Source organism: Lepisosteus platostomus, chromosome 5 (genome assembly GCF_059453375.1).
Source record: "Lepisosteus platostomus isolate fLepPlt1 chromosome 5, fLepPlt1.hap1, whole genome shotgun sequence".
Lineage (NCBI taxonomy): Eukaryota > Metazoa > Chordata > Actinopteri > Semionotiformes > Lepisosteidae > Lepisosteus > Lepisosteus platostomus.
The window spans coordinates 19,727,487-19,752,149 of record NC_142615.1 but is presented as its reverse complement, the minus strand read 5'-3'; the positions used below and the strand labels follow the sequence as shown (position 1 = coordinate 19,752,149).

The following is a 24,663-nucleotide window of genomic DNA, read 5'->3' as shown; positions in this document are numbered from 1 at the left end:
TAGTCACTTCCTAGGATGCACTATCCGAAAGATGACCTGCTCCAGGGTTGTGGCAGGGATGAACACAGTCAGCTCGCCTCAACATATTTTCCACAACTAGGAGTTATGGTTCTTTCTGATTCTTTTATTCATTTTTTTTCATTTTTTTTATCACTTATATATAATTCATTAGATAAATGAAACTTATCATCATGTTTGTAACACAATACAACTGATTCTAAATAATTCTCAAGAACTTGTGTTGGAGACCCTTGTTTTAAAGTTAACTGTGATAAAGTATTTGACAGATCAGGTAGTTTGTTGTTTTCTTAAACATTATTTAGGGACTTTGACAGTATGCCCAGGCAATGCATTACATACCTGTTACATCGCCCTGCTAATGGAGATAAGTGTGTCCTCCATTTAGGAGAAGGGATTTGCAGTTTAGGTAGTGCAGACGAAATTGGGGAAATAGTAAACGTCAAGACAAGGTGATTGCTTGTAACTATTCATAACACTATTAATAAAATGTTAAGGTATAGTTTACAAACAATTGCTATTATTACTACTGCTGCACTGGTTTCACAGAGGACAATGCATTCCATAATCATTACAGGGACAATGGCATTGCAAAACTGCATAAACAGACTTGCCACAATCAGCTGATACTACCCTTATCTGTAAGTGACATTCTTGAAAACCAGCCTTTTGTTTTCTGCTTACCTGCACTTCCTCATACTCCTGAAACCTCAAAAAGCAGTTCTCATTATCTTTGACTTCTTCAAGGGGGTAAAAATGCTAGTCATCTAAAAGCTACAGTAGAAGTAAAACTGAACAGAATAATGCCAGTGGTGGAAATTATGTAAGAATTACATACCAACTGTGCCAACTACTTTGTTACAGCTCATAGCATTTCATGAATGTTGAATCCAAATAATCATCAAAGCTAGGTATCACATCCAAAACATTACATCTATATATTAGGCTAAGTATGATATATAACCCTGGAAGTGTTACATAGAATTTCAATACACAAAAAGCATGCTGCCTTGTGCTTTCTTGGAAGTCAAGTGATTCACAAGTTAAAATCGTGTGAGGCCACAGCCAACAAATTTTAGTTACATGAGATGGAAGCCAAATGTGTTGATTGGTGGCTAATATTTCAGGTTACATCAGTATATTAATTCCCTGATCTGTCAGTATGATTTATGTTTGCTCTCCAGTCAAACAGGCGACATCCTCACAGTACAGTACAGTAAAGCCCAAAGAGATCAGGATAAAATCACAGTGTAATGCAATAAAACCAAGTGATTTCAGGTAAAAACCCAGTCTGTGTAGTAAACCCAGTGAAATTATGACAAAAGCACAGTGCAGTAGAACCTATGAGATCAGAGTAAAAATGCAGTGCAATGAAGTAGAACCTATGAGACCAGGGTAAAAACACAGTCCAGTGCAATGAAGCCCAGTGTAATTGGGGTATAAAACAGGTCCAATGCAACAAAGTCCAGTGAGATCAGAATTTAAAAGAAGACTGTCGGGCCGAAAGTGTTCTAGCAGTAGAGTCTTTCATAACAATTTCTGTGAACCCTTCAGAGTGATCAGCTCACAATTGATAGTTCTAATTTCCTTAAATGGAACATCTTTCACTTTCACTTCAACTCTGCTGAAAAAGGAGCTGCTGCTTTTGGTGAGTAATACAAATTAAATCTTCTCATCCACACAGACAGGGATCAGGAGAGCCCAGACAGCTGTGGTATTTCAGTACAGCCCAGTGAAATTAGAGCAAATCGTACAGATGTGTTAGACTAGCAGAGCTGAAGTTATTATCATCATCCAGGTGGGGCTGCACACTGGTGGCGGAGTGGGATTCCCCATTACTTGTAAAGCACTTTGAGTGGAGTGTCCAGAAAAGCGCTATATTAAGTGTAAGCAAATATTATTATTATAGGACGGACTGTGTGGTGTTGAGTTCTGTGTGGCTGTTCCTCTTATTATTACTGTCTTACTATACTTCTTCTTGGTTCAAGAGCCTATTATGGCTCCAGAGAAATTTAAAATCTATTTAACACTGTGAAAATACTGGACCTGTATCTGAAACATAAATACTTAGTAATGTGATCAGTGTTAAATATTGCTGATTTTCAGTGTGTGATCACTGCTGTCTGCTACACTGCTAAGTAAATGTCGGTGTCTGATTGTTTACATTGCTCTCATCTGTCAGTATGTAATTGATACTGTGAGTTACACTGCTGTGGGCTGTCAGTGATTGATACCGTGAGTTACACTGCTGTGATCTGTCAGTGTGTGATCGATACTGTGTGTTACATTGCTCTCATCTGTCAGTATGTAATTAATACTGTGAGTTACACTGCTGTGGGCTGTCAGTGATTGATACTGTGAGTTACACTGCTCTGATCTGTCAGTGTGTCATCGATACTGTATGTTACACTGCTCTGATCTGTCAGTGTGTGTATTTATAAATGCTATCGTACTTGAATTGGTCCTTGTTCTTGTTTTAATCTTTGTCTAAACAGGATTATTGTGACTTGGGAGAGTCAATGGGGAATTCTCAGTGCCCATCAGAAAAAAGGTATTATTATGATTTAAACTTAAACTCATAATAATGTGTTTAGAAGACAACTCAGTTCCAGGACAGCTGGTCCTGCCATCCAAGTCCTTTTCTGTCTTTGGCTGTGGATTGGCTGCTGACTGTGTCTCGGTCTCTCTCTTCCCTCTGCTCCAGCATGTCTTCGGCCTGCCTGATGTCCGATCAGCAGCAGGAGGCAGTAGAGAGCTCTCTGTTTCCTGATCTCGAGCAGGAGGACATAGGAAGCACCGTGTTGTCTGAGCCTCAGTGCTCCATTTGCTTGGGCAGTTTCTCCAAGCCAGTGATTATCCAGTGTGGCCACGAGTTCTGCCAAGACTGCATCGAGTCCTTCTGGGTCGACCTCGTGGTCACCTGTCCCCAATGCCACAAGGTGTGTGAGCGTGCGAGCACAGTCAAGAGAGAGGAGGTGAGTTGTAGTATTGTTTTCTGCGAGGGCTGCAGGGTGACACAGAGGCTGCGTCTCTTTTTCCATTAGAAGCTTTCCTGACAGTCAGGCTACGGGGAACATTTTGAAACCCAGATACACTTGCTGGAGAATCCTGGTGTGGCAGGTGCACAGTGTACACTGTGAGATGGGTAGACTTAAGATGCCCTGTGCTCCTGGTGCAACAGCAAGCACTCTGACCTGGGGGATGTCAGAGAGAGATGCCCGTCCAGTGGGCATCAGCACTCTGCACCACACTTCCACTACCCTCTGTGTAAAGTTAAATGCCTCCTGGTCTCAGTTCTAAATGTTGTCTCCCACCTCCAGGGCTCTGGCAAGCCCATTCAGCTGGTCCATGTCAGTCCTGATGGCTCCCTCCTGTTGAAAGAGAATGTGCTTCGGCAGTGTTTCCTGCGCTCAGATGTAAGGAAGACTCCACTCTGTGTGGTGGCCATTGTCGGGGAGAGGAGGAAGGGCAAGTCTTTCCTCCTCAACTACCTCCTGCGCAAACTGTCTAAAATGGTGAGAGCACCCCACCCCCTCCGCTCTCTGTATAAAGCAGTGTCATACAGCCCTGACATCCCACCCCCACCACTCTCTGTGTAAAGTCCCATCTTATGACCATGGTTGTGAATGCTCCTTTACCTGTGAACACAGGACATCTGGATGAGTGACGATGAGCCTCTGCGAGGGTTCGAGTGGCACCCTGGAACTGAGACCATGACGAAGGGTGTGTTCATCTGGAGCCGGCCTCTGTTTCTGGAGACACAGGAGGGCAAGGCAAGGGCTGGGCAAGCTGGGAATTCATCTGTTGTAGGGGGCGCAACTGTATGACTCAGACAGGTGCAGGTTGAACTAAGTCAGAGAGTCTTTCACAGACCCTGCAGGCATCCTGAATAAGCAGGAATGAGAGCTCTACTGACCCTCACCAGCCCCTGTTACCCACTTGTCCACACTCAGGGCATCTGTGTGGCATTCTCTGCTAAGGAATGGGAAGGTTTTGGTGCATCAAATCACCAGACAAATAAGAGGAGGTCATTCCCATCCAGTCTGATTGGTACAGTAGTTAGTAGGCCATTGAGCCATTGGCTGGGCAGCTTGTTCCACACTCTCACCACCCTTTGTGTAAAGCTCTGTCAGCTCTGTGTTGGTACCGGAAGGGAAGAGGAGACAGATGACCACTGCATCTCTGATCAGAACATTCCGTTTTTGTCCCCTCTGTCCAGTTGGCTGTCTTCCTGGTGGACACTGAGGGATCCGTGGATTTGTTGCGGGAGACGGAGCTGAGCGTGAAGCTGTCTGCCCTGAGCGTCTTTCTCAGCTCACATATGGTGAGAATTGCGTGGCCCTGTCCCACCTTCCTTGATGACTCTGTACCCCTTGCTGTGCTCTGGAGAGGTGACGTCTCCCCTGTCCTCTCTCCCAGATCTTCAACGTTCATGCTGATGTGAAGAAAACAGACCTGGAATACCTGGAGGTACAGCACCCGGCCACGGTCTTATCCCCTGATGTGCCACACAGCACCTGCACAAGGGAGCTGTGGTGCAGTGGGGGGCTAAAACCGGGAACCTCTCAGTGTCACAGGTCCTTCAACTGGGACTGTGGAGCAATTGCAGTGCTGGGTCTCTCTGACCGGGGTATGAGTTTGCCCCCTGCTGGTGACGTGTGGCATGAGCACAGCACTGCAGGACTCGAGGTGCTATTGTGTGTGATGCTCTGTACTGCCTGGTTTTCGTCACAGGGCTATATAAATAGGCCAGTCCTATCTTTCCCCATGTGTGTCTGCCTGTGTATGTGATTGTATTTGTATATTTGTTTTATATGTGTATCCATGTTTATTTTTTATGAGTGCCTGTGTCTCTGTCAGACTGTCTGACAGATTCAAATTCTTCTCAGGATTATTGGCATGAGTGGTAAACTACATTGTTGCCAAAACAGAAACAATTAACTCTGCAATTACAGACAGTTTTAACAGAGAGAACCTACAGTATGACTTTCTCTTTCTCTGTCTCTGACACACAGCTGGCTTGTGTTTACTCTGTTTGCAGCTGCTGTATCTTGTGGCACAAAAGGGTGAAGGAGCCTTTAACCTGAAGCATTTTCAGGTATGAAATTTACTCTTGAGTGCAGTGAACACAAAAAAAGATCAGATCTCTTTTATCACCTGCAGACCAGGGCTTGTTTTAACTGGTTGCGAGGTGGGGAGTAGGGTGTAGTGATTCATAGCCGTTTCAGGGACGCCAAATATGTAATCATAGTGGCTCTCTGAAGGCACCAGTTCTGTAGGGTTTGGGCATTTACTGAGACAATTATTAATTGTAGCAGTAAATCACAAAGTTGATTCTTTTGGTGGCTTTAGAATCCAACCATGCGATATAACTCAAACAACGCACACCCACAGGTACTAATACACGAGGATACATTTATTAATACATAGAATATGCATATAAACCTAACAGATCTTATCGAGAGGGTTATCAGAATACAAAAGGTATATTCGGTCAGTTACAAAGAGTTACACATCAAGAGGACATACGTTCAGTATATCATTCATTAAGACCGTTTCGTAAAGTGAACTTGGTTACAACTTCTACATTAGATACTCAAACAAGTACATAACTCTTAGGAATTAAATTGATATCAACTGGTTGGGATAACAATTGAATTCTCGAGCTGTAATGCATTGAAGTTGAATACTCATCCAATCTTTGGGGATTCAGATCTCCTGCGGGCACAAAGAAACAGTTGCAGGCTGTTGCTGTCCAATCCGCGCTCTCTGGCTTGGTGCCAGGCTGTGCTGTGCGGCTTGCGACGGTGCGCTGCTGATGCTCACTGTTGGCTTTAACTAGCAAAGTTTGTGCACAGGAGTAAAGATGACTGTGGGTCCCAGCAAGTCAGGAAGAGGACCAGTTCGTTATGATGAAGAGCTAGTTCTGAATAGTGATTCAGCTGTCCACAGATCCGACCTGTTCACGAGGCCTGCTGCTGGTTACTCTCTGGCAACCTCCACTCTAGACTCTTAGAACAAAGGAAAGTTCTGGCACTCGGACACACTGGCCGTTCCGTGGTTGTCCGGGCTGAGTCTCAGGATGGTCAGGAGGCGCGCTGCGAGAATGTCCTGCCCTTGGGATTCTCCTTTGAATTCCTTCTGAATCTTGTCTGAATCTTGTTGAATCTCTCAGGCTCTCTGTGTTGCCTGTTTTTACCTGGAGGAACTTCAGCTCATTGATTGGCTGAAAGTTCCATGGGCATCAGAGTCCCACGTGGGTTACTCGGCCCTACCGGTCCCTGATTGGTTGATCAAGGTGAGATATGAGTCACTTAGTCCTGACACTTAGGAATGCAATCCAGATGTCCAACTCGCACTCCCTAGACAGATAGGCGCCAATGGGTGACCATTGATCATGATAGCCAGGCTTAGCTAAGTGCATCCCCCTTTGGGAGCTGTCCTTGGACCTTAAATCACCTTGCATGAATGGTTTCTCTGTGGCTGCACCACAGAGATGAACAGAGAAATGAGGCCTAATTTGGGAAAGCTCAGAAACACTTAATTCTGCATTATTATTAAGCCTCACCGCTACATATCCCCCCTTTTTGAAGGCCACGAGGTCCCGAGGCATTGTTGCCTTCAAAACAAAACAGAGTTAAGTGATGTCTCTTGCCATTAGAACATTAACCTTAAATGTCTACATTACTCCTCGAGAATTCATACCGGAACCAGCATTGGATACAAACAGGATGAATAACATCTGGAGTATGTATAAACACGGTAGGAGACATTATCTCAGTCTAGGAATTACACATCAGGAAGTTCACTGTCAATATCTGATACCTCTGTGGTAGATATTTGGGGAGAAGTCACTTCCTTTCTTTTGACATGCTACCTTTGACTCATTCGTGCTACCCAGAGTACATCTTGATGTGAGAGTACAGCATTCAGAGTACACTGTCAGTCATGATCCAGCTTCCCGGCAGTAGTGTTACAATAACAACAGTTCCTGTTCCCAGCCCCCCGATAAACCACAACACCTGTGTTGGGTATCTGCTAGGGTGATTTGGAGGTTTGTTCCATTAAAGCAAACTAACTACCTGTACCTCTTCAGGGCTTACTGTTTCTTGGATTTCTATCCAATTCCTTAGTGTGGCACCTGAAGGCATCCATGACCTCAAGTTTGGTCTTATATTGTCTGGTTCCAGACCGTACAGTGTTAAGTTACCATGCTGTACTATGGCCTCCTCGGGAACTTACAGGAAAACTGTTTGATTAGGTAGCTGCATTGTGGTAGCTGTATCTTGCCCGTCACAAGTCATAGTGTCAGTTAAATGTGGTGTGCTGACCAGCCATTTACTTCCCACCTGCTCTTCATGGGGTTCATTAACCTCCCTCTGCCCATTTGTAGCTTTACACCCTTCATTGGTGAATTGTTTAGACACAGCCAATGGATAGCTCTGGTAGCCATACCCATCTCAAGATTTGGAACCAAATTCAATCTTGGATTGCCTTCTGGGTGAGCTATGAACGATGAGGTTAAAGTCACATGCTCCTCTACTGAGAAGAGTGGAATCAAGTGGGTTGGAATTTGTGCCGTGGTTAGACTGGCTACAGTGGCACTAAACTCCCTTAACAGGTCTTGTGTCAACATTCTGGCCTGTTGCACACAAGCATAAACCCACTGTATAACACCAACAATCATGTCCACTGGTTGGGGAATAAGATTTAACCCTGTTGCATAGGAAATTGCCTGTAGGGTTTTCCCTAAGCTTTCCAACTTTTGCTGCTGTCGATACAGTCTGTCACTACCCTCTGGCATCTCTGACCCCTGCCTTCTTGGGGCAGTCAGGGTGAGAGTGCCAGTAGCACACAAACCTACCAGAAATAGCAAATGCACAACAGTGGTGGCAGCAATCAGTCCTCCCAAAAGTCTTTTCGGGTGGCTGATCCCAGTCATCTCCTTCTGAGTGACTGTTGCCTTTCTAAGCTGGCGCAGCGTGTACATGGTGTCTTTCTCAGTATGCCCTGTGGCATCTTGGGCACCAACATCCTGAAAATCTGGGGAGATCTGACGCAGCGGCTGATGCTGCTCCTCCGTTTCCAGGGCATCTGCTTTTTCGATTTGTTCATGCCTGTGCTCTAGGAACCCTGCAGGGAGTGGTGCAGCGGTGGAGCATGCCTGACCCTCGGCTGAGTGGTCATCTGGAGCACCTGAGTGATCTGGGATTGGTACCCCATTCTCACTGTTCAGTTCCACCCTGCACACTTCCTGATTGAGGAATCCCTCTATCGGCATGTTTACAATCGTTCGCTGGGGGTAGGTGTAGGACACCTGCTCGCTCCCCCCTTCCCTCGCTAGGGCTTCAGGGAGCTGCCCCAGCAGTGAGATAGCTAGTTCACTGTCTTTGAACTTACTATCACTCACCAGGCCCATGTCAGTGCAGGCGGGGATTCTGACACCTCTCTTTGCGATGTCCTGCACTGGCAGGCGGGTGACTTGACCATCCAGCTCCAGTCTGGCTGAACCACTGTTGGTCAGACTCAGACTGACAGACTGAGCTGGTGGCTGTAAGAAAACCGGCTCGGCTTTCATTCCCTGTCCCTTCTGGGGGACTGGGTGTGTTGGAAACCCTGCCGTTGAGGCAGGAACAATCAGGTCAGTCTCACTCACTACCTGGTAGTCGTGAGAAATAATGTTACCTGACTGCAGGTTCCCTGGGTCAAAGCAGAGGGAATCGGCATCTGGGATCAGGTGTGTCCACAGCGCAGTAGTCTCAGCGTCCAGCTGGACCTCCTGTCTAACCTGTGAATGTTGCACTAGGGGCACCTGGCGGTGGCCCTGTGACAGCTGCTCAAGCAGATCCTCACTAATAGAGGACCTGTCAGGGCTAAGGGTGAGGGCTACATCACCAACCTGCTCTCCTGCCATCTGGATCCCTTCCACCACTGCAGGGTGGTGGTCCTGACCCCTCTTGGGTGCCAGGGTGTACAGGGAAAGCTCCTTTTCATCGCCAGGTGGGGAGATCTGCTCCTCTTTAGGGATGTAAAAGGTGTGTGCTTTACCTGGTGGATCAGGCGGCTGCTCGGAGCAGCGCTCCTGTGGCAGGGAGGCTGTTGGGACCTCAGCCGGGACAGGACTTCCCTGTATATCTGGGGAACAAGGAAATATTTTTATTTCTTGTCCAGAGGGAACAGAAGGAATCTCCGCATAGGCTTCTGTGTTCGGTGGGCACTGTGTGAGCACAGTCTGCCTCTTGGCCCCCCTTTCCTTCTGTACAGAAGGCTTAGGAGCCTTGACCTGTTTCCACACCTTGCCTTTCTGGTGATTCACCAAAGGTTCCTCTCTGAGTCGCATGCCCTTTTCTTTTTCTACCCGTTTGAGCTTGCCGTGTGACTTCAAACACCTTTCAACCTCAGTGTCAATCAGTGTCTCACTGGGTAAGACATCTCCCATGGCAGCCTTGAAGTAAAAGCTTCTTGCTTTTCCTCTGCGTTTTACTGCCTGCTCTGTGACTTCAGGGGTGGAGTCAGCACTCACTTGGGAGTGGCTGACCTTATCCTGGCAGGAACCCTTCCGCTCAATCAGATAGACTGAGGGAGGGAGAGGGGGCGGGTCTCCGCCTCCTCCAGTGGAGAGTATCAGCTCATTCACGCTTCCGGCAGCCTTGGGGAGCGGTTGTCCCTGTCCTAATAAAGCTTGTTCCAGCCTGGCCAGGCGGGCGGCTACTGAATCCTTTTGTTCAGCCTTTTCTAGCCCTTTCCCTCCCCCGGTGTTCTCATGGCACTTAGGACGCTGGGTGCGGTCCTGTGTGAGTGCTTTGGAACGGGGCTTAGCCAGCTCAGGAGCCTGTGCTCCTTCGAGCAGGGGGGAATTAACCCTGCTGGCTCTGACGGCGAACGCAGTCGCTTTAGCAACTTTTTGCTCAGAGCGACTTTGGACATCATACTCCCAGGCTTTCTGCACGAATCTCTTAATATCAGTCATTTTCATGGTCTGTGCATCTGTATGCATTAAGATCATCTTTCTGACTGACGGGTGGAGATTCGCAATGAATAAACCCTTGAAATGTGTGTTCTCTTCGCAACCCTCATCATTTCGCCCTGCAAAATAAGTTCGTCTAAGTCTCTCGTAATATTCGCGAGGGGACTCTGCTCTCTCGTGCTTAATGTTAAGAGCGGCGGCTATCGCAGCAGTCGGGTCAATAAACGCACTGTATTCTTCGATAAGTGCTTGACATAGCTGCTCAAAGTCATTGCAGACTTCTTTCATCTGCCTAGCCATCCACTCATGTACAGCTCTGCTGGTAGTTTTCCTGACCAGAAACACTTTCTCCTGTTCTGTGGCGTTTGGCAGGTACTGCAGGGTATACCTGAGGTCTTGAATATAACTCTCGATATTATTCTCTGACACTGCGGGGTCAAATCTCTCTATGTCCTTCGCTAGCTCTCTCAGAGAATGGAGATTTATCCTTCTAGCTTCTCCGCTGACGGAGATATGGAAGAGATCGTGGTCAGACCTGTCGCTGCTAGAGAGAGTGCTTAATAGCGACTCGAATTCAGACCTTTTAGCAACCATCGTTAAACTTAAAGAGTATTACTTTTAAGTACGAAATTACAGTTTTACCACAGAAAACCACAAGATCAAGTATGCAATCAACCCGGTAGATCGCAAAAGATCACAAAACAATCAAGCACTGCTTAAAGAGCAAGGGGAACTTTTTTTCCTTTCGGCTTTCAGCACACTGTATTGTCGTGTATGAAACCCGCGGCGTTTTATATGAATTATTCGCTTGGTTGACTCATTTCAGTCTTGCCACGCCCGTGCCAGGGACGCCAAATAAATGTAGTGATTCATAGCCGTTTCAGGGACGCCAAATATGTAATCATAGTGGCTCTCTGAAGGCACCAGTTCTGTAGGGTTTGGGCATTTACTGAGACAATTATTAATTGTAGCAGTAAATCACAAAGTTGATTCTTTTGGTGGCTTTAGAATCCAACCATGCGATATAACTCAAACAACGCACACCCACAGGTACTAATACACGAGGATACATTTATTAATACATAGAATATGCATATAAACCTAACAGATCTTATCGAGAGGGTTATCAGAATACAAAAGGTATATTCGGTCAGTTACAAAGAGTTACACATCAAGAGGACATACGTTCAGTATATCATTCATTAAGACCGTTTCGTAAAGTGAACTTGGTTACAACTTCTACATTAGATACTCAAACAAGTACATAACTCTTAGGAATTAAATTGATATCAACTGGTTGGGATAACAATTGAATTCTCGAGCTGTAATGCATTGAAGTTGAATACTCATCCAATCTTTGGGGATTCAGATCTCCTGCGGGCACAAAGAAACAGTTGCAGGCTGTTGCTGTCCAATCCGCGCTCTCTGGCTTGGTGCCAGGCTGTGCTGTGCGGCTTGCGACGGTGCGCTGCTGATGCTCACTGTTGGCTTTAACTAGCAAAGTTTGTGCACAGGAGTAAAGATGACTGTGGGTCCCAGCAAGTCAGGAAGAGGACCAGTTCGTTATGATGAAGAGCTAGTTCTGAATAGTGATTCAGCTGTCCACAGATCCGACCTGTTCACGAGGCCTGCTGCTGGTTACTCTCTGGCAACCTCCACTCTAGACTCTTAGAACAAAGGAAAGTTCTGGCACTCGGACACACTGGCCGTTCCGTGGTTGTCCGGGCTGAGTCTCAGGATGGTCAGGAGGCGCGCTGCGAGAATGTCCTGCCCTTGGGATTCTCCTTTGAATTCCTTCTGAATCTTGTCTGAATCTTGTTGAATCTCTCAGGCTCTCTGTGTTGCCTGTTTTTACCTGGAGGAACTTCAGCTCATTGATTGGCTGAAAGTTCCATGGGCATCAGAGTCCCACGTGGGTTACTCGGCCCTACCGGTCCCTGATTGGTTGATCAAGGTGAGATATGAGTCACTTAGTCCTGACACTTAGGAATGCAATCCAGATGTCCAACTCGCACTCCCTAGACAGATAGGCGCCAATGGGTGACCATTGATCATGATAGCCAGGCTTAGCTAAGTGCATCCCCCTTTGGGAGCTGTCCTTGGACCTTAAATCACCTTGCATGAATGGTTTCTCTGTGGCTGCACCACAGAGATGAACAGAGAAATGAGGCCTAATTTGGGAAAGCTCAGAAACACTTAATTCTGCATTATTATTAAGCCTCACCGCTACAAGGGTGATAATAGATCAGACAGTTACTGCGGTGCCAGGCCATGCAGAACCTTATAGGTGAGCAAAAGGATTTTGACATCAACAAGAAACCTGACAGGAAGCCAGTGCAAGGACTCCAGGACAGGGGTAATATGATCACGTGCACCTGGTTAGGAAGTCAAGCTAGGATCACTACTAAATTCCTCAATTTTGATTGAAATTCCAGCACACTGCTATCCACAGATAGGGCTACTACACTGGCTTTACCTTAGTGTTACACAGGTGCAACATGACTTCAGGCTTGTTGTAGTTTAAGTTAAGGAAATTTAGAGTCACCCAGGGTTTTATATTAGAAATGCAGTTAGTGCAGAGACAGCTACTTCAGTGTCAGGCTTAGTATGGATGTAGATTTAAGTATCATCAGCATAGAAATGATAGATCAGACCATGTGATCTTTATAATTGACCACATAGATACAGGCAAATTCTGAATAGTATAGGCCCCAGCATCAGATAAGACCCGAACCATTGGAAGCAGTGTCAGAAACTGCAAACACAGCCACAGTCTCTGCAAACATGAGAAAGGAAGGTATCATGGTTAACAGTGTCGAAAGCAGCCATAAACACATTGTTTTCAGCAGTACCAATTTACTAAGGCATGCAGTGTCCAATTGAGAGAAAGCAGATTTGCAGGCATCATAACAGTTGTCATAATATTGGTTTGGCCATTTAATCTATTTCAATCATTCTCATGCACATTATTACTTGAGCTGTACTGTAGGACAGCAAGTGAGGCTCTTCAATCTATAGAAATCGTTAGGATTTCATGACTTTGTGAGGTGAGCTGATATGAGATCTTTCTCAATCTCTGATAAAGGGGTTTGATTTCCTGGTGCGGGACTGGACACAAACTCGGGAATTTGGACAGTCTGGAGGATTCCGACATCTGGAGAGAATCATCCAGGTAGGAGAAATACTATGGACCTTATATACAGATGCAGCCATTCAAAGTGTGCGGTACAGACACGTACCGCAGGTAATTGGCTGCGGTATCGCGTATCATGACGCGGTACGTAGTCGGTTGACCGACAGGGGCACTCGTGGTCCGTTGGTCTGTCATAGAAAGACTTACTGTAAACGTCTTTACTGTGCCCGTTGTAGATATTGAATTTTACCACTGAAGGGAAATCTGAGTAGCTGAGCATAAAAAGAATAGGAGCATACTGCAACGCGTGTGAAGGCCATAAACGATATTAATTTTGGAAAATAAACATACAGTATATAGCTGGTCTTGGTACTTTAAAGAAAAAAATACACACCAGTATTCCATTTCTCCCTAAACATTTTAAGCTTCGAAGTCTTTAACTAACGTGATACCGGAGTCAACAAGCATACTTTTAGAATTTGATTAAATGGGAATATAATATGGAATCGCGTATCTCAAGAATTTAATAACGGTATGATTATATTCGTGTACTGCGACAGGGCTGTGTAAGGCTGTTTCGCCTCCCTGTTCATGCAAGTTCCCCCGTACAGAGCCTACTGGTCTAGGTGTGTGACTAACAAAGCACAGGTTGTGTGTTCAAATCCAGCTGGTGCTGGACTTTTCTTTTAACAAACATTTCTTCGAAAAAATAGAATAGCGATATTATGGACAATCAATTGACTTTTATATTTCAAAATATCACAACATGATCGATTCTAAGTCATTTTTGATAACAATGAATAGTCACTTTCTTCCTTTCTGACAGCGGTTCCTGCTTCTATTGTGTGTGTGTGTGCAACAGAGTGAATTTTTATAGAGAAATGGAGGCTGGACAGTATGCGTTACAATATAAACATTTATATTGATTTAAATCGTGTTCTGATTTAAATCGCAAACGCGTGTTTAATTATGTGTTTTTTAATCATAATCAGGCTAATGCATTTCTACATTTTCTGTATTTTCTGTACTTTTACAAAGACGGTCAATGAAAAAAAGAATGTTGACCAGGGCAATACTTTGAGTTTACACTTACAGCTTGTCCAAGGTCATTCATTACTAATACTATTAGTAATATCTTCGTTAAAGACTGATGGCCACAGCTCAAACATGAGAGGTTGAGCTTTATTAGCTCCACCTTGCGGAAATTCCGGATACTATTATTTTGCTTGTCGTATTATAGGAGAATTTACGGTAACTAGCGGTATTTACCGGTAGCTTGCGGTAGACTGCGTACAGCATACCAGAAAATAATGCGGTATCGCCCGCGCATTTTGAATGGCTGCATCTGTATATATAACCCTGACCCGTGCTGAGAAAGGCAGAGAGATACTGATACTCTAGACCGGTCAGGAGCTACAACACTGCCTCATACAGACAACTACAGGCCACAGACTAAAGAGAAGCAGTTCCTTCAGTCTGTCAGTGTGGGACACTCCTTTTGGATTAAAAAAGACTCTGTTCCTCCAGCTTGGCAGTGTGGGACACACCCTACAGACTAAAGAGACTCCGTTCCTTCAGACTGTCATTTTGGGACTCAAGACTAAAGAAACCCCCTCCAGAGCCTGTTCCTTCAGGCTCAGAGCTGCATTATTTTAGACACAGAGGGATGGGATCCTACCCCTTTCCTGTCGACATGTCTGTCTGTGCTTTCAGCGCTTGGAGGAGTCAGGGACAAACAAACAGGTTCTGAGGATCCTCAGGGAGAAGAGCCCATGCTGCCACCTCATGCCCTTTCCTGGGGACCGACTGCTTTGGAGTCAACAGGGAACCATGCAAGGTAAAAACCGGACAGCTCCACTCCCAGAGCAGCTGCCCTAATCTTGTAGACAGGTGTTCTGGTCAACCACAGGGAGGTACTGTTGAGTAGCAAACCAGCTACAGGTAGCTCCGGGTGGTAAAGTTCTGCAATGCTGTGAGTTTGTTAATGGCCTGGAAGCATGTGTGGTACAATGCAGGGAGTGTTTGGTGTGGAGGGTGGAAACTCGGATTAAGGAAGACACGTTGCCATGGAAACCACACCTGACTTGAATAGGTGAATGAACTGCAGCTGTAGAAGTGGTTTAAAAGGGGGGGGACATCCAGCAAGAACATAGTGTGGCTGTGGCTGCAGTAGTGAAAGGACAAATGTGGAGGCTCTGCTGTGGGAGAGCCGGGCTGAAGCTTGACAGTAGCGGCTGTGAGCTGCTGTGAGCCGCTACTAGTCGGGACGATGTTAGAAGAGTGTGCCGCCATGTCTAGTATGAGTGAATAAAGAATGATTCGCTGATGAATTAACCTTGTGAGGGGGTGGAGACGAATGACAATTCCAGCGGGGATTATGAGAGGAATAGCCTGCGGGGAAAAGAGTGAAAACGTCAGTCTGTGAGGAGACTGACAGAAGAAACTGAGCTTTATGAGATCATAGAAAGATTTAAAGGGACAGCATCCTGCTAGTGTGTGAGAGAAGGGCTGTCGTGTCCACTGTATGTGTGAGTTGTGAGTTAGTGTGTGTGGATCAGAGAGGGTTGTGTGGTAGAGGGACCCTCCCCCTGGCAATACATTGTTATCGGGGAAGCGAGTGGGGTCTATCTAGTTGCACCCTCTGGGAGATAGTGCGGTGGTGGCTGGGCACAATGAAGTGAGCTGGCAGCTACGTAGGTGTAACACAGTGGTGCGCTGGCAGCTGTGAGTTCATTACCTAAAGGTGTGAGAGTGAGAAACCAGAGAGGTTGTGAGTGTGTGTTAGAGAGGGACAGTGTGTTGGGTCTCGGCACAGTGTGTAGTGCCGAATAGACTCTGTGATGTAGGTAGTGTGAGCTTGTGTGAGCCACCAGGTTGTAACTCAACCTGGTGGCGTCAGGGGAGGACATCATGGCTGGAGGTGGACCTGGGAATCTGAGGCACCTGTTGAGTCTGAAACAGTGACCTAATGGAGTAGAAGCATGAGGCTCTGTGTTGGGGTCTGGAAGCAGGAGGTTCCTAGCAGTGAGGAGAAACGGATGAACTGGAGACTCTGAAGTCAAAGGGCCCAGATGTAATGGATTATGGATTTATGTATCCTGCTACCTCAATGATGTGGTTAGTGTGATTGCCACCCTCAGTGGAAAGTGTGTGTATGATAAAGAAAAGAAACCCCAAAGAGCTTATAAAGGAGTGTGACAGGGAGAATGAGAGCCTGATCATGCCCAATGTGGTGTTAACTACCCCAATGGCACCACACAGGTTACAAACAAGAGGAGGACATCCAGCTTCTGTAGTAGATAGCAGATCATTGATCTGAGAATCTCATCCAGCTGGATAGCTTGTGCCACACTCTCACTGCTCTTTGTGTAAAGATGCGCCTTCTGCTCTCAGTTTTAATGCACTTGTTTCCATTTGTGTCTGGTTGGTGGTTTAGTGTTCATTTTGAGGAAATCCACTGGGTTGCATGTGTCAGAGTTTGTGAGGATTGTGAATAGCAAAAATTAGTAGTCTAGTCTAAATTCAAGACTAGCTTCTATTACTCATTTGTTTTCTCGTGTTTTTCTAAGAAATGAATGAACAGTTTCAGCACTGCTTGAAAGAGTACATCAACCACATTGTCCAGGTCCTGCAGACAATACAGTCAACTGTGACAGGAAAGACACTGGCAGAGATTTTCAAGGTAAGACATTATTCATTGAACCAATCAACAGCCATCAATACACCACTAGGGTAAAACACATCAAAGATCATGTTAAAAAGTTAAAAACCAGTACAGTGCAGTAAAGCCCTATGGACTACAAGCCATACAGTGGATACAGTGTGATATGAACTGTTAGTTGTTTTGATGTGTTGTCTGTCAATTATTGAGAATGAATTCAGAAACCTTATTCATTTATTACAAAAAGTACAATAAATTTCTCTTGGTGCAGGTATTGACATAAATTCCAATAACACAAAAGGAATATCTATATATATATATTTAATGGCACATTCTACTGATATTTTCTGTAAATAAACACAGTATTAATTTTACATTTTATTACTTAACTGTGTGTGTCGTTAAATTGTACATATCACTTTTTATCTGTAGATTTTGTTTTTGCACTACAAATGAAGATATACAGCTGATCACAGAGGAGGGATGAGAGAAGTGTCCTTGTTTGTAAGAGTTATGGCCTGGGGGAAGAAGCTGTGTAGGTGTCAGTCCCAATTTGACAGAACTGGGGCTAACTAGCACCTGCATAGCCTGTGATGGAAACTGTGAAGCTGTGACCCCACACTACACAATGAAACCACACTGAACTTGTTCTTGTCTTCACAGGAAGTGGCACATGTGATTCTCACAAGCACATACAGAATTTCCTCTCCTGCAGAGGTGTGTCCCTCTCTTCCCTGCTGACCCAGAAAACCTTTTCAACTGTTCTCTGTTCCTGTCTTCAGTTCCTTCAGAATACAGAGACTCAGTTCCTTCAGCCTGTCAGGATAGATCATTACTTGAAATGTGTGTTTCATTCCAGAACATCTCTATCAATGTCAGTTAAATCGGTAACTCCTTTGCTTCCTCCTCCAGCTAATCCATGCCCTCAACAAGCTCACTCTCCGGCATGTGAAGCAGGAGTTCACCATCTTTCTGAATGAGCAGGTAACAGTGTGTGAAAGTGTGTGACAATGTTAGTATAAAGGTGTCAGAGAGTGTGTGTGTGTTTGAACTCCTGGGCTTGTTGACCTTGCTCCCCCTTTCTTCAGAGAATGATCATGCACAACACCACACAGGGGATGAGGAGGACTGTGGAGCTGAAAGAGGCTGAGCTGAAGGCCCGTGTGCAGGGTGAAGTCAGTCAGCAGGATTTCCAGAAACTCTTGGAGATCCTGGGCTCTGAGCGTGAGACATTCCTGAAAGAATATACTCTCCTCATCATCACGAGGGAGAAGCGGGAATTCGCCAACTTTCTGAATGAGCAGGTGAGTGTGTGTGTGAGAGTGTGTGTGTGTGCGTGTAAGAAACTGGGGGGGTGTGAGACTGTGTGTGTGCATGTAAGAAACTGGAGGGGGGAGGGTGAGAAACAAGGAGGGTGTGGAAGTCTGAGTGACATGGGTTTAGACAGTGACGATGCGCAGGAAAGGTTTTCTGTTTGCACCTAAGACCGCTGTCTTTCTGCAACTAAAGCCTGTATTCAACTAGAGATAAATGGCATCTTCCTGTCCTGTTTTGTTTATGCTTGAAAGACTTCTGACACTGTCTTTTCCCTGTATATTTTTTTGATATGTTAAAGTCTAGCCTACTTTTAATGTATAATAAAGAAAGTGTAACTTCAGTTAAGTGAGCATATCTTACTGAGTGCTAGGAGAAACCCATTCTCTGTGATATGCTCCCCTTCGGCTTATTGAATTAAAGATCTCTGTTTGACAATCTTCTGACAATCTTGTCTGGAAAGCTGAGTGAAGACTGAGTTTTTTTCTTCGAGGGTTTGTGAATGAGAAACAAGGAAGGTTTGTGTGTGAGAGTGAGAAACATGGAGGGTCTGTGAGTGATGAAGAAGAAGGGTATGAGAGTGAGAAACGAGGAAACAAGGAGGGCGTGAGAGTGTGTGAGAAAGAAACAAGGAGGGTGTGAGAGTGTGTGAGAGAAACAAGGAGGGCATGAAAGTGTGTGAGAGAAACAAGGAGGGTGTGAGAGTGTGTGAGAGAAACAAGGAGAGCGTGTGAGTTGTGTGAGAGAGCCTGAGGAACAGTGAGTCCGTCTCCCAATAATGCTCCAGCCGCCTACAGTATATGTCAATATTATATAATATGTCTTTGTTGTAAATGTCTGTAACATGTCTGTAGATTTTATTTTACTTCTATTTTTTGTTTTGTTCTATGTTAATTTTATTATTTTTATTTGCTTTGGCAACACTGATTGTACCCATCGGTCATGCTAATATAGCACCTTGAATTTTATTGAATTGTGTGTGAGAGAAACAAGGGGGGTGTGAGAGTGTATGAGAGAAACAAGGAGAGCATATGAGTGTGTGAAACAAGGAGGGTGTGAGACTATGTAAGACAAACAAGGAGAGCGTGTGAGTGTGTGAAACAAGGAGAGCATGTGAGTGTGAAACAAGGAAGGTGTGAGAGTATGTGAGAGAAACAAGGAGAGCATGTGAGTGTGTGAAACAAGGAGGGTTGAGAGGCTGTGTGCGAGAGAAACAAGGAGGGTGTGGGACTGATGAAGAAGGGTGTGAGTATGAAACAAGAAGTGTGTGTGTGTTCTACTTATAATCCTTCTGTTTTCTTTTTTTGAAGTATATTATTCGGAGACGAAATACTACAATGAAGGGCAAATACATATAGACTCTGCAAAATATTACAAAACAACATCAAATGTATTAACTAAACAGCAAAGACAGCCAGCACATTATAAACGTTACATTAGGGGTCACAGAAAATAATTAGGTTCCATGCAACAAGATTTGTGTAAACTAGTTTTCCAAGAGCATTTTTAGATTGCAGGCAGAAGACAGGGTACTCCCAGCATGGGAAGCCAGTTTATCTACCAGCATGTCTTTGGAGTTTGGGAGGAAACAGGAGCACCTAGAGAAAACCCACATGAACATGCAAACTCCACCCAGATAGAGCCCCAGGACCAGAACTGATATGAAGGCACCAGCGGCGCGAGACAGCGATACTAACCATGGGTCCCCTCATCTTTCTGAAGATTTGATATTTTCACACGCCTGCTTTCAAGCTGTTGTGCAGCAATGTCCTCTCTGTGTTTCTCTTTCCCCTAATGTTTTCATTACAGTTCAAGTCCTGTGACTGCTAGAGGTATTTCAAGAACCTTCTGGTTCTGACCTACAGCATACAGCAACAGAATTATCAGTTATGATCAGTAAGAATTTCTTTATTTTCCATTATTGTTACTACAAAGCAATCCTACTTCTTGTCTGTCACAATATCAGGGAGCAGGGTGTCACAGGGAAGGCAGGAGGGGTGCCCAAGTTAGTTATTTTAAAACAGAACAATGGCTCGGCCACAATAGCACTTAGGTGAAAAAGTGATGATTTATTAGGACAGTGCTCCCCACAAACCAACAAACAATTATATATAGTGGAAAAGTAAAGAAATGAAACAAATATACACAAAAAATAATAAACCCTTCCTCTGATAATTACAAACCAGGAGTCCCAACACACTTAGGCCCTATCAGCTCTCTCACACAGCTAAGTACAAATAAACAGAAAATATAATGTTAGCCCTTCAGAGTTTGTGTTTGTGTCTGATTTACTACAGATAACAGGAAACCGATTTTAAAATAAATTCTGGTAATGTTTTGCGTGTATGAAATGGGAAACTGCCAGCCAAGCCACGAGGGTGCACCCTCATGAGCTAGCTAACTGACAGGAAAGTGGATGCACAACACATGTAACTTGTGGGATAATGTGTGTCGTGTACTGTACCATCCGTAAAACCACACAGGGTTTTAAAAGGACCTAAGATTTGAAAAGGTTCTGCTTGAAGTCAGATCTTACTCTCTGACTTCTCTCAGATCTTAGTCTCTGCGCTCTATGTGTCTTAGATACTGAGACAACCTGACTTCCAGAAAACCATTTACTCCTCTGAAAGCTCCAGTAGAGTTTATGGCTCGCTCCCAAACCTCAAGAAAGAAACATTATCCAAAAATGTTCTCGGACATCCCTACAATGGTTCACCTTGCAGACAATATTGCGAGGAACTGAGGATCCTTTGATATGTTAAAGTCTTGCAAGGAGGGTGTGTGAGTGTGTTAGTGTGAGAAACATTGAGGGTGTGTAAGAGGGAGAAACATGGAGGGTGTGAGAGTGTGAGAAACAAGGAGGGTGAGAGAGTGATAAAGAAGGGTATGAGTGTGAAACAAGGAGTGTGTATGAGAAATGAGGAGGGTGTGAGTGTGTGAAACAAGGAGGGTGTGTGAGAGTGAGAGTGTGAGAGAAACAAGAAGGGTGTATGTGTGAAATGAGGAGTTAGTTTGTGTGATTGAGGGTGTGAGAGTGTTTGTGTAAGAGAAACAAGGAGGGTGTGTTAGTGTGTGAAACATGGAGGCTGTGAAAGTGTGACAAACAAGGAGGGTATGAGAGAGTGTTTGTAAGTCACATTGTCTGTGTATTTTACTGGATGCCACTGGGATGTCTTCTGCTTGTTTCTGGGGTATTTTTGGGTGGGCTCCATTTTGTTTCTGGGGAGTCCTGAGCAGTGCAGAGGGTGTAGTGTGATGCCCTCCACTCTAAAGTGACTTTGCACTCTGTTTCCTCAGAGAAGGTTCATGCCCGACCCCACACAGGGGATGAGGAGGACTGTAGAACAGAAGGAGTTCGAGCTGCTGTCCCATGTGCAGGATGAAGTCAGTCAGCAGGATTTCCAGGAGCTCTCAGAAATCCTGGACTCTCAGCGTGAGACATTCCTGAAGGAATACACTCTCCTCATCATCAAGAGGGCGATGCAGGAATTCACAAACTTTCTGCATGAGCAGGTGAGGGTGTATGTGAGAGTGCGTGTGTATGAAAGAGAGTGTGAGAGTGAGAAACTGAGAGGAAGTGAGAGAGTGTGTGTATGTAGCCCGGGAAAGAACACACCGTACTACAATAAACTTAAATGGGGATTCTTTTTATTCTGGATCTGCATGAAATCATAAAAACTAGTGGTTGTATTATTTTCTGTTACAGAACTTAGATTGGATATAGTATAACCTTTAACTCGAAAGCTTTACATAGATATACATGGAGATATACACACAGCAGGATGCACAAAGTGCTACTAAAATAACAAAGACAAAAGAAAAAAATACGGTAGTGGCAATTTCCCTAAGGAAAGAAATACTCCACATTAGTCTGAATGCCACATTCTTCATTGGTCCCATTACATCACAGAAATATAAAAAAACTAGACTACTCACCCTTTTATCTCGTCTAATCCAAGACGCACAGAATATCACAGTCTTCTTTTAACACGCTCTGAACAATTTAAACAGAATAAGGTCATACTCAAAGAACAAAACAAATCATTTCCTCTACAAACGATGGTTAAAGAAATGCAAACTAACAAAAATGTAAGACCATTTACCGTTACGGACATTATTCCCGCTAACCCACTCACACAGCACTGGAACCTCATGGGAGTCGGGATCACTTCATCCCTAAACATCCACCAATTTTGTCTAACTAATATATCACCCTCCTCTCATATATCAACAATATACATTTCATTTTTGATAGCTACACCATCAACTAAATTCTGAACATTAACCTCTGCATTCACATCACACGGAACCACACACCAAGCTCAACTTTACGATGTACACTTCCACAATTACTGGCGCACTGACGTCACTCATACGTGCATGTCTTAAAGCGACAGCTACCGATTTCAGTGTCAGGTTTCAAATATCCACTCCATAGTGTGATTCCCTCTGCTCTAAAATGACCTTGCACTCTGTTTCCTCAGAGAAGTATCATGCCCGACCCCACACAGGGGATGAGGAGGACTGTAGAACAGAAGGAGGTAGAGCTGCTGTCCCATGTGCAGGGTGAAGTCAGTCAGCAGGACTTCCAGGAGCTCTCAGAGATCCTGGGCTCTCAGCGTCAGAGATTTCTGAAGGAATTCATTCTCCTGCAGGCGCAGCAGGAATTTGATGGCTTTCTGCATAAGCAGGTAAATATATGATTGTGTGGGAATATTTTGAGTTTATAGATGTGTGTGGGAGTTCACAGGCTTAATTGGGGTACCTCGTGCTTCATTCTGGGGTGTCCTGATGGACACTCCTTGTTTCTTTGTGTACATTTGCATTCTCCTGCAGGCGCAGCAGGAATTTGATGGCTTTCTGCATAAGCAGGTAAATATATGATTGTGTGGGAATATTTTGAGTTTATAGATCTGTGTGGGAGTTCACAGGCTTAATTGGGGTACCTCGTGCTTCATTCTGGGGTGTCCTGATGGACACTCCTTGTTTCTTTGTGTACATTTGCATTCTGTTAGGACACCCAGAGCCACCAGAGCATAGGCTCTTGTGTCCAGGGTGTTCTGGAGTAGTCTTCTGCTTGTTTCTGGGGTGTACTGGAATGTTCAAAATATATATGGAGCTATCCTTTACTTACTGTACTTACCCTTCAATGTTTTGTAGAGCAATAACATGCTGAAACGTCCAAAGAAGATGAGAGAGATGTTGGAGGTAAAGAAGACAGAACTGCTGGACTATGTAAAGGACAAAGTCAGCCAGCGGGAGTTTGAGGAGCTCTGCGAGTACACAGCCACTAAGAGTGAGAAGTTCCTGCAGATCTATCAGATCAAGTTTGGCCTGACTGTGGGCTGTGTGGTGACCATACCTGTGCTGACCGTGGCTGGGGGTGTGGCTGGAGGCGTGGCTGGGGCCTTCTTGGTCGGGGGCGCTATAACTGTGCAGGCTGGGATCGCCACAGGAACTATAGTCGGCACTACGGCCAGTGTATGGGTGGGTAGAGCAGCGTCAGCCGTCTACGAGCGGATCAAGAGGAACAGGCCATAACAGTGATACCTATCCTCTCAAACACTGAGCCACGGCTGGTGAGAGAGGCACTGCACTCTTTATCTTCAGGTGTCCTGTCTTGACTATGGCCACAGCTACAGGGTGCACCAGTGCAGACAAGGAAACCACTGTGCACTGTGCAGATGGGTGAACGCCAGGGGGTGCTACAGCATCTGGCAGAGTTTTCAGTAATGAGGAAATATCCACCAGTAGCCATTCCTGGTGCTGACTCTCTGTCCACAGTGTCCACAGAGCCCAACATTCCCCTACAGAGCTGGATTCACACCCTGTACATTGGCCTTCCTGCATGGGGGGGTGGGTAGGAATCCTCTGGATTTCTCTCCCGCATTCAAGAGCCAAGTCTGCTTCGCCTCTTACAGAGACACAAAACCAGAAAAAGCCCTTAAACATTTTTCTTACTCACTGGTGCAGAGTAACTCCTCAGGTCTACAGTCTTAATTAGTGCAGGTTAGCTCTTCTCAGGTCTACAGCTAATAGGAACTATGAGCCTGCCCGACTGGTCTTTGAACTCTAGTGCAGAGAGGACTCCTTATGTACTTTGTGTCAAGCTGATTTTGACTTTCAGAGATTAAAGTCATATTACATATCCCGGTCGTCTGTGTTATTTCAATCTGATTCTATGTCAAAAAATAAATTTCCCATCAACTTTGAAATATCTCTGTTGTGTATCTTAATAAAGAGCCGTTCTTATATTATTTTAACTATTTTATTAACTACACAGATCACGCCCTTACACCATATATTCCCACCTTCTACTCTCTCGTTCTGTTGTCTCGCAATGTCTACTCACTAAACTACATCCCTTCCTTTGTTATTTTTAAAGTCATAACTTTACCATACAATTGTAACAATTCTATATCAACAAGCAGTAAACGGTTATTAACTATTACAACAAAATGTATGTAAAACCTTCCATTTCTATTCAACACCTACAACTTTTTTTTCAACTATTTCTATGCGTACCAACTCAAATTTTAGTTCAATTTCTACTTAAGTCACTTCTAAATA

General features: G+C 44.8%; 1 protein-coding gene across 3 annotated transcripts; it reads left to right on the top strand.

Moving 5' to 3' along the window:
• Positions 1-1,643: 1,643 nt before the first annotated feature.
• LOC148664579 (RING finger protein 112-like) lies at positions 1,644-24,241 on the top strand. 3 transcript variants are annotated; one of them, XM_088631518.1, is made up of 17 exons: positions 1,644-1,666; positions 2,514-2,569; positions 2,723-2,993; positions 3,339-3,533; positions 3,669-3,791; positions 4,238-4,342; positions 4,438-4,488; positions 5,060-5,116; positions 13,071-13,157; positions 14,832-14,955; positions 16,688-16,800; positions 17,443-17,496; positions 17,692-17,763; positions 17,868-18,083; positions 21,391-21,606; positions 22,578-22,784; positions 23,254-24,241. In XM_088631518.1, the coding sequence occupies exons 2-17, from the start codon at positions 2,538-2,540 to the stop codon at positions 23,632-23,634; spliced, it is 2,304 nt and encodes a 767-aa protein (XP_088487644.1). In that variant the 5' UTR covers positions 1,644-1,666; positions 2,514-2,537; the 3' UTR covers positions 23,635-24,241. The 3 variants fall into 3 exon arrangements, with proteins under 3 accessions (XP_088487644.1, XP_088487643.1, XP_088487645.1); XM_088631517.1 differs by lacking the exon at positions 1,644-1,666 and adding an exon at positions 1,709-1,904; XM_088631519.1 differs by lacking the exons at positions 1,644-1,666; positions 22,578-22,784 and adding an exon at positions 1,709-1,904.
• Positions 24,242-24,663: the final 422 nt, after the last annotated feature.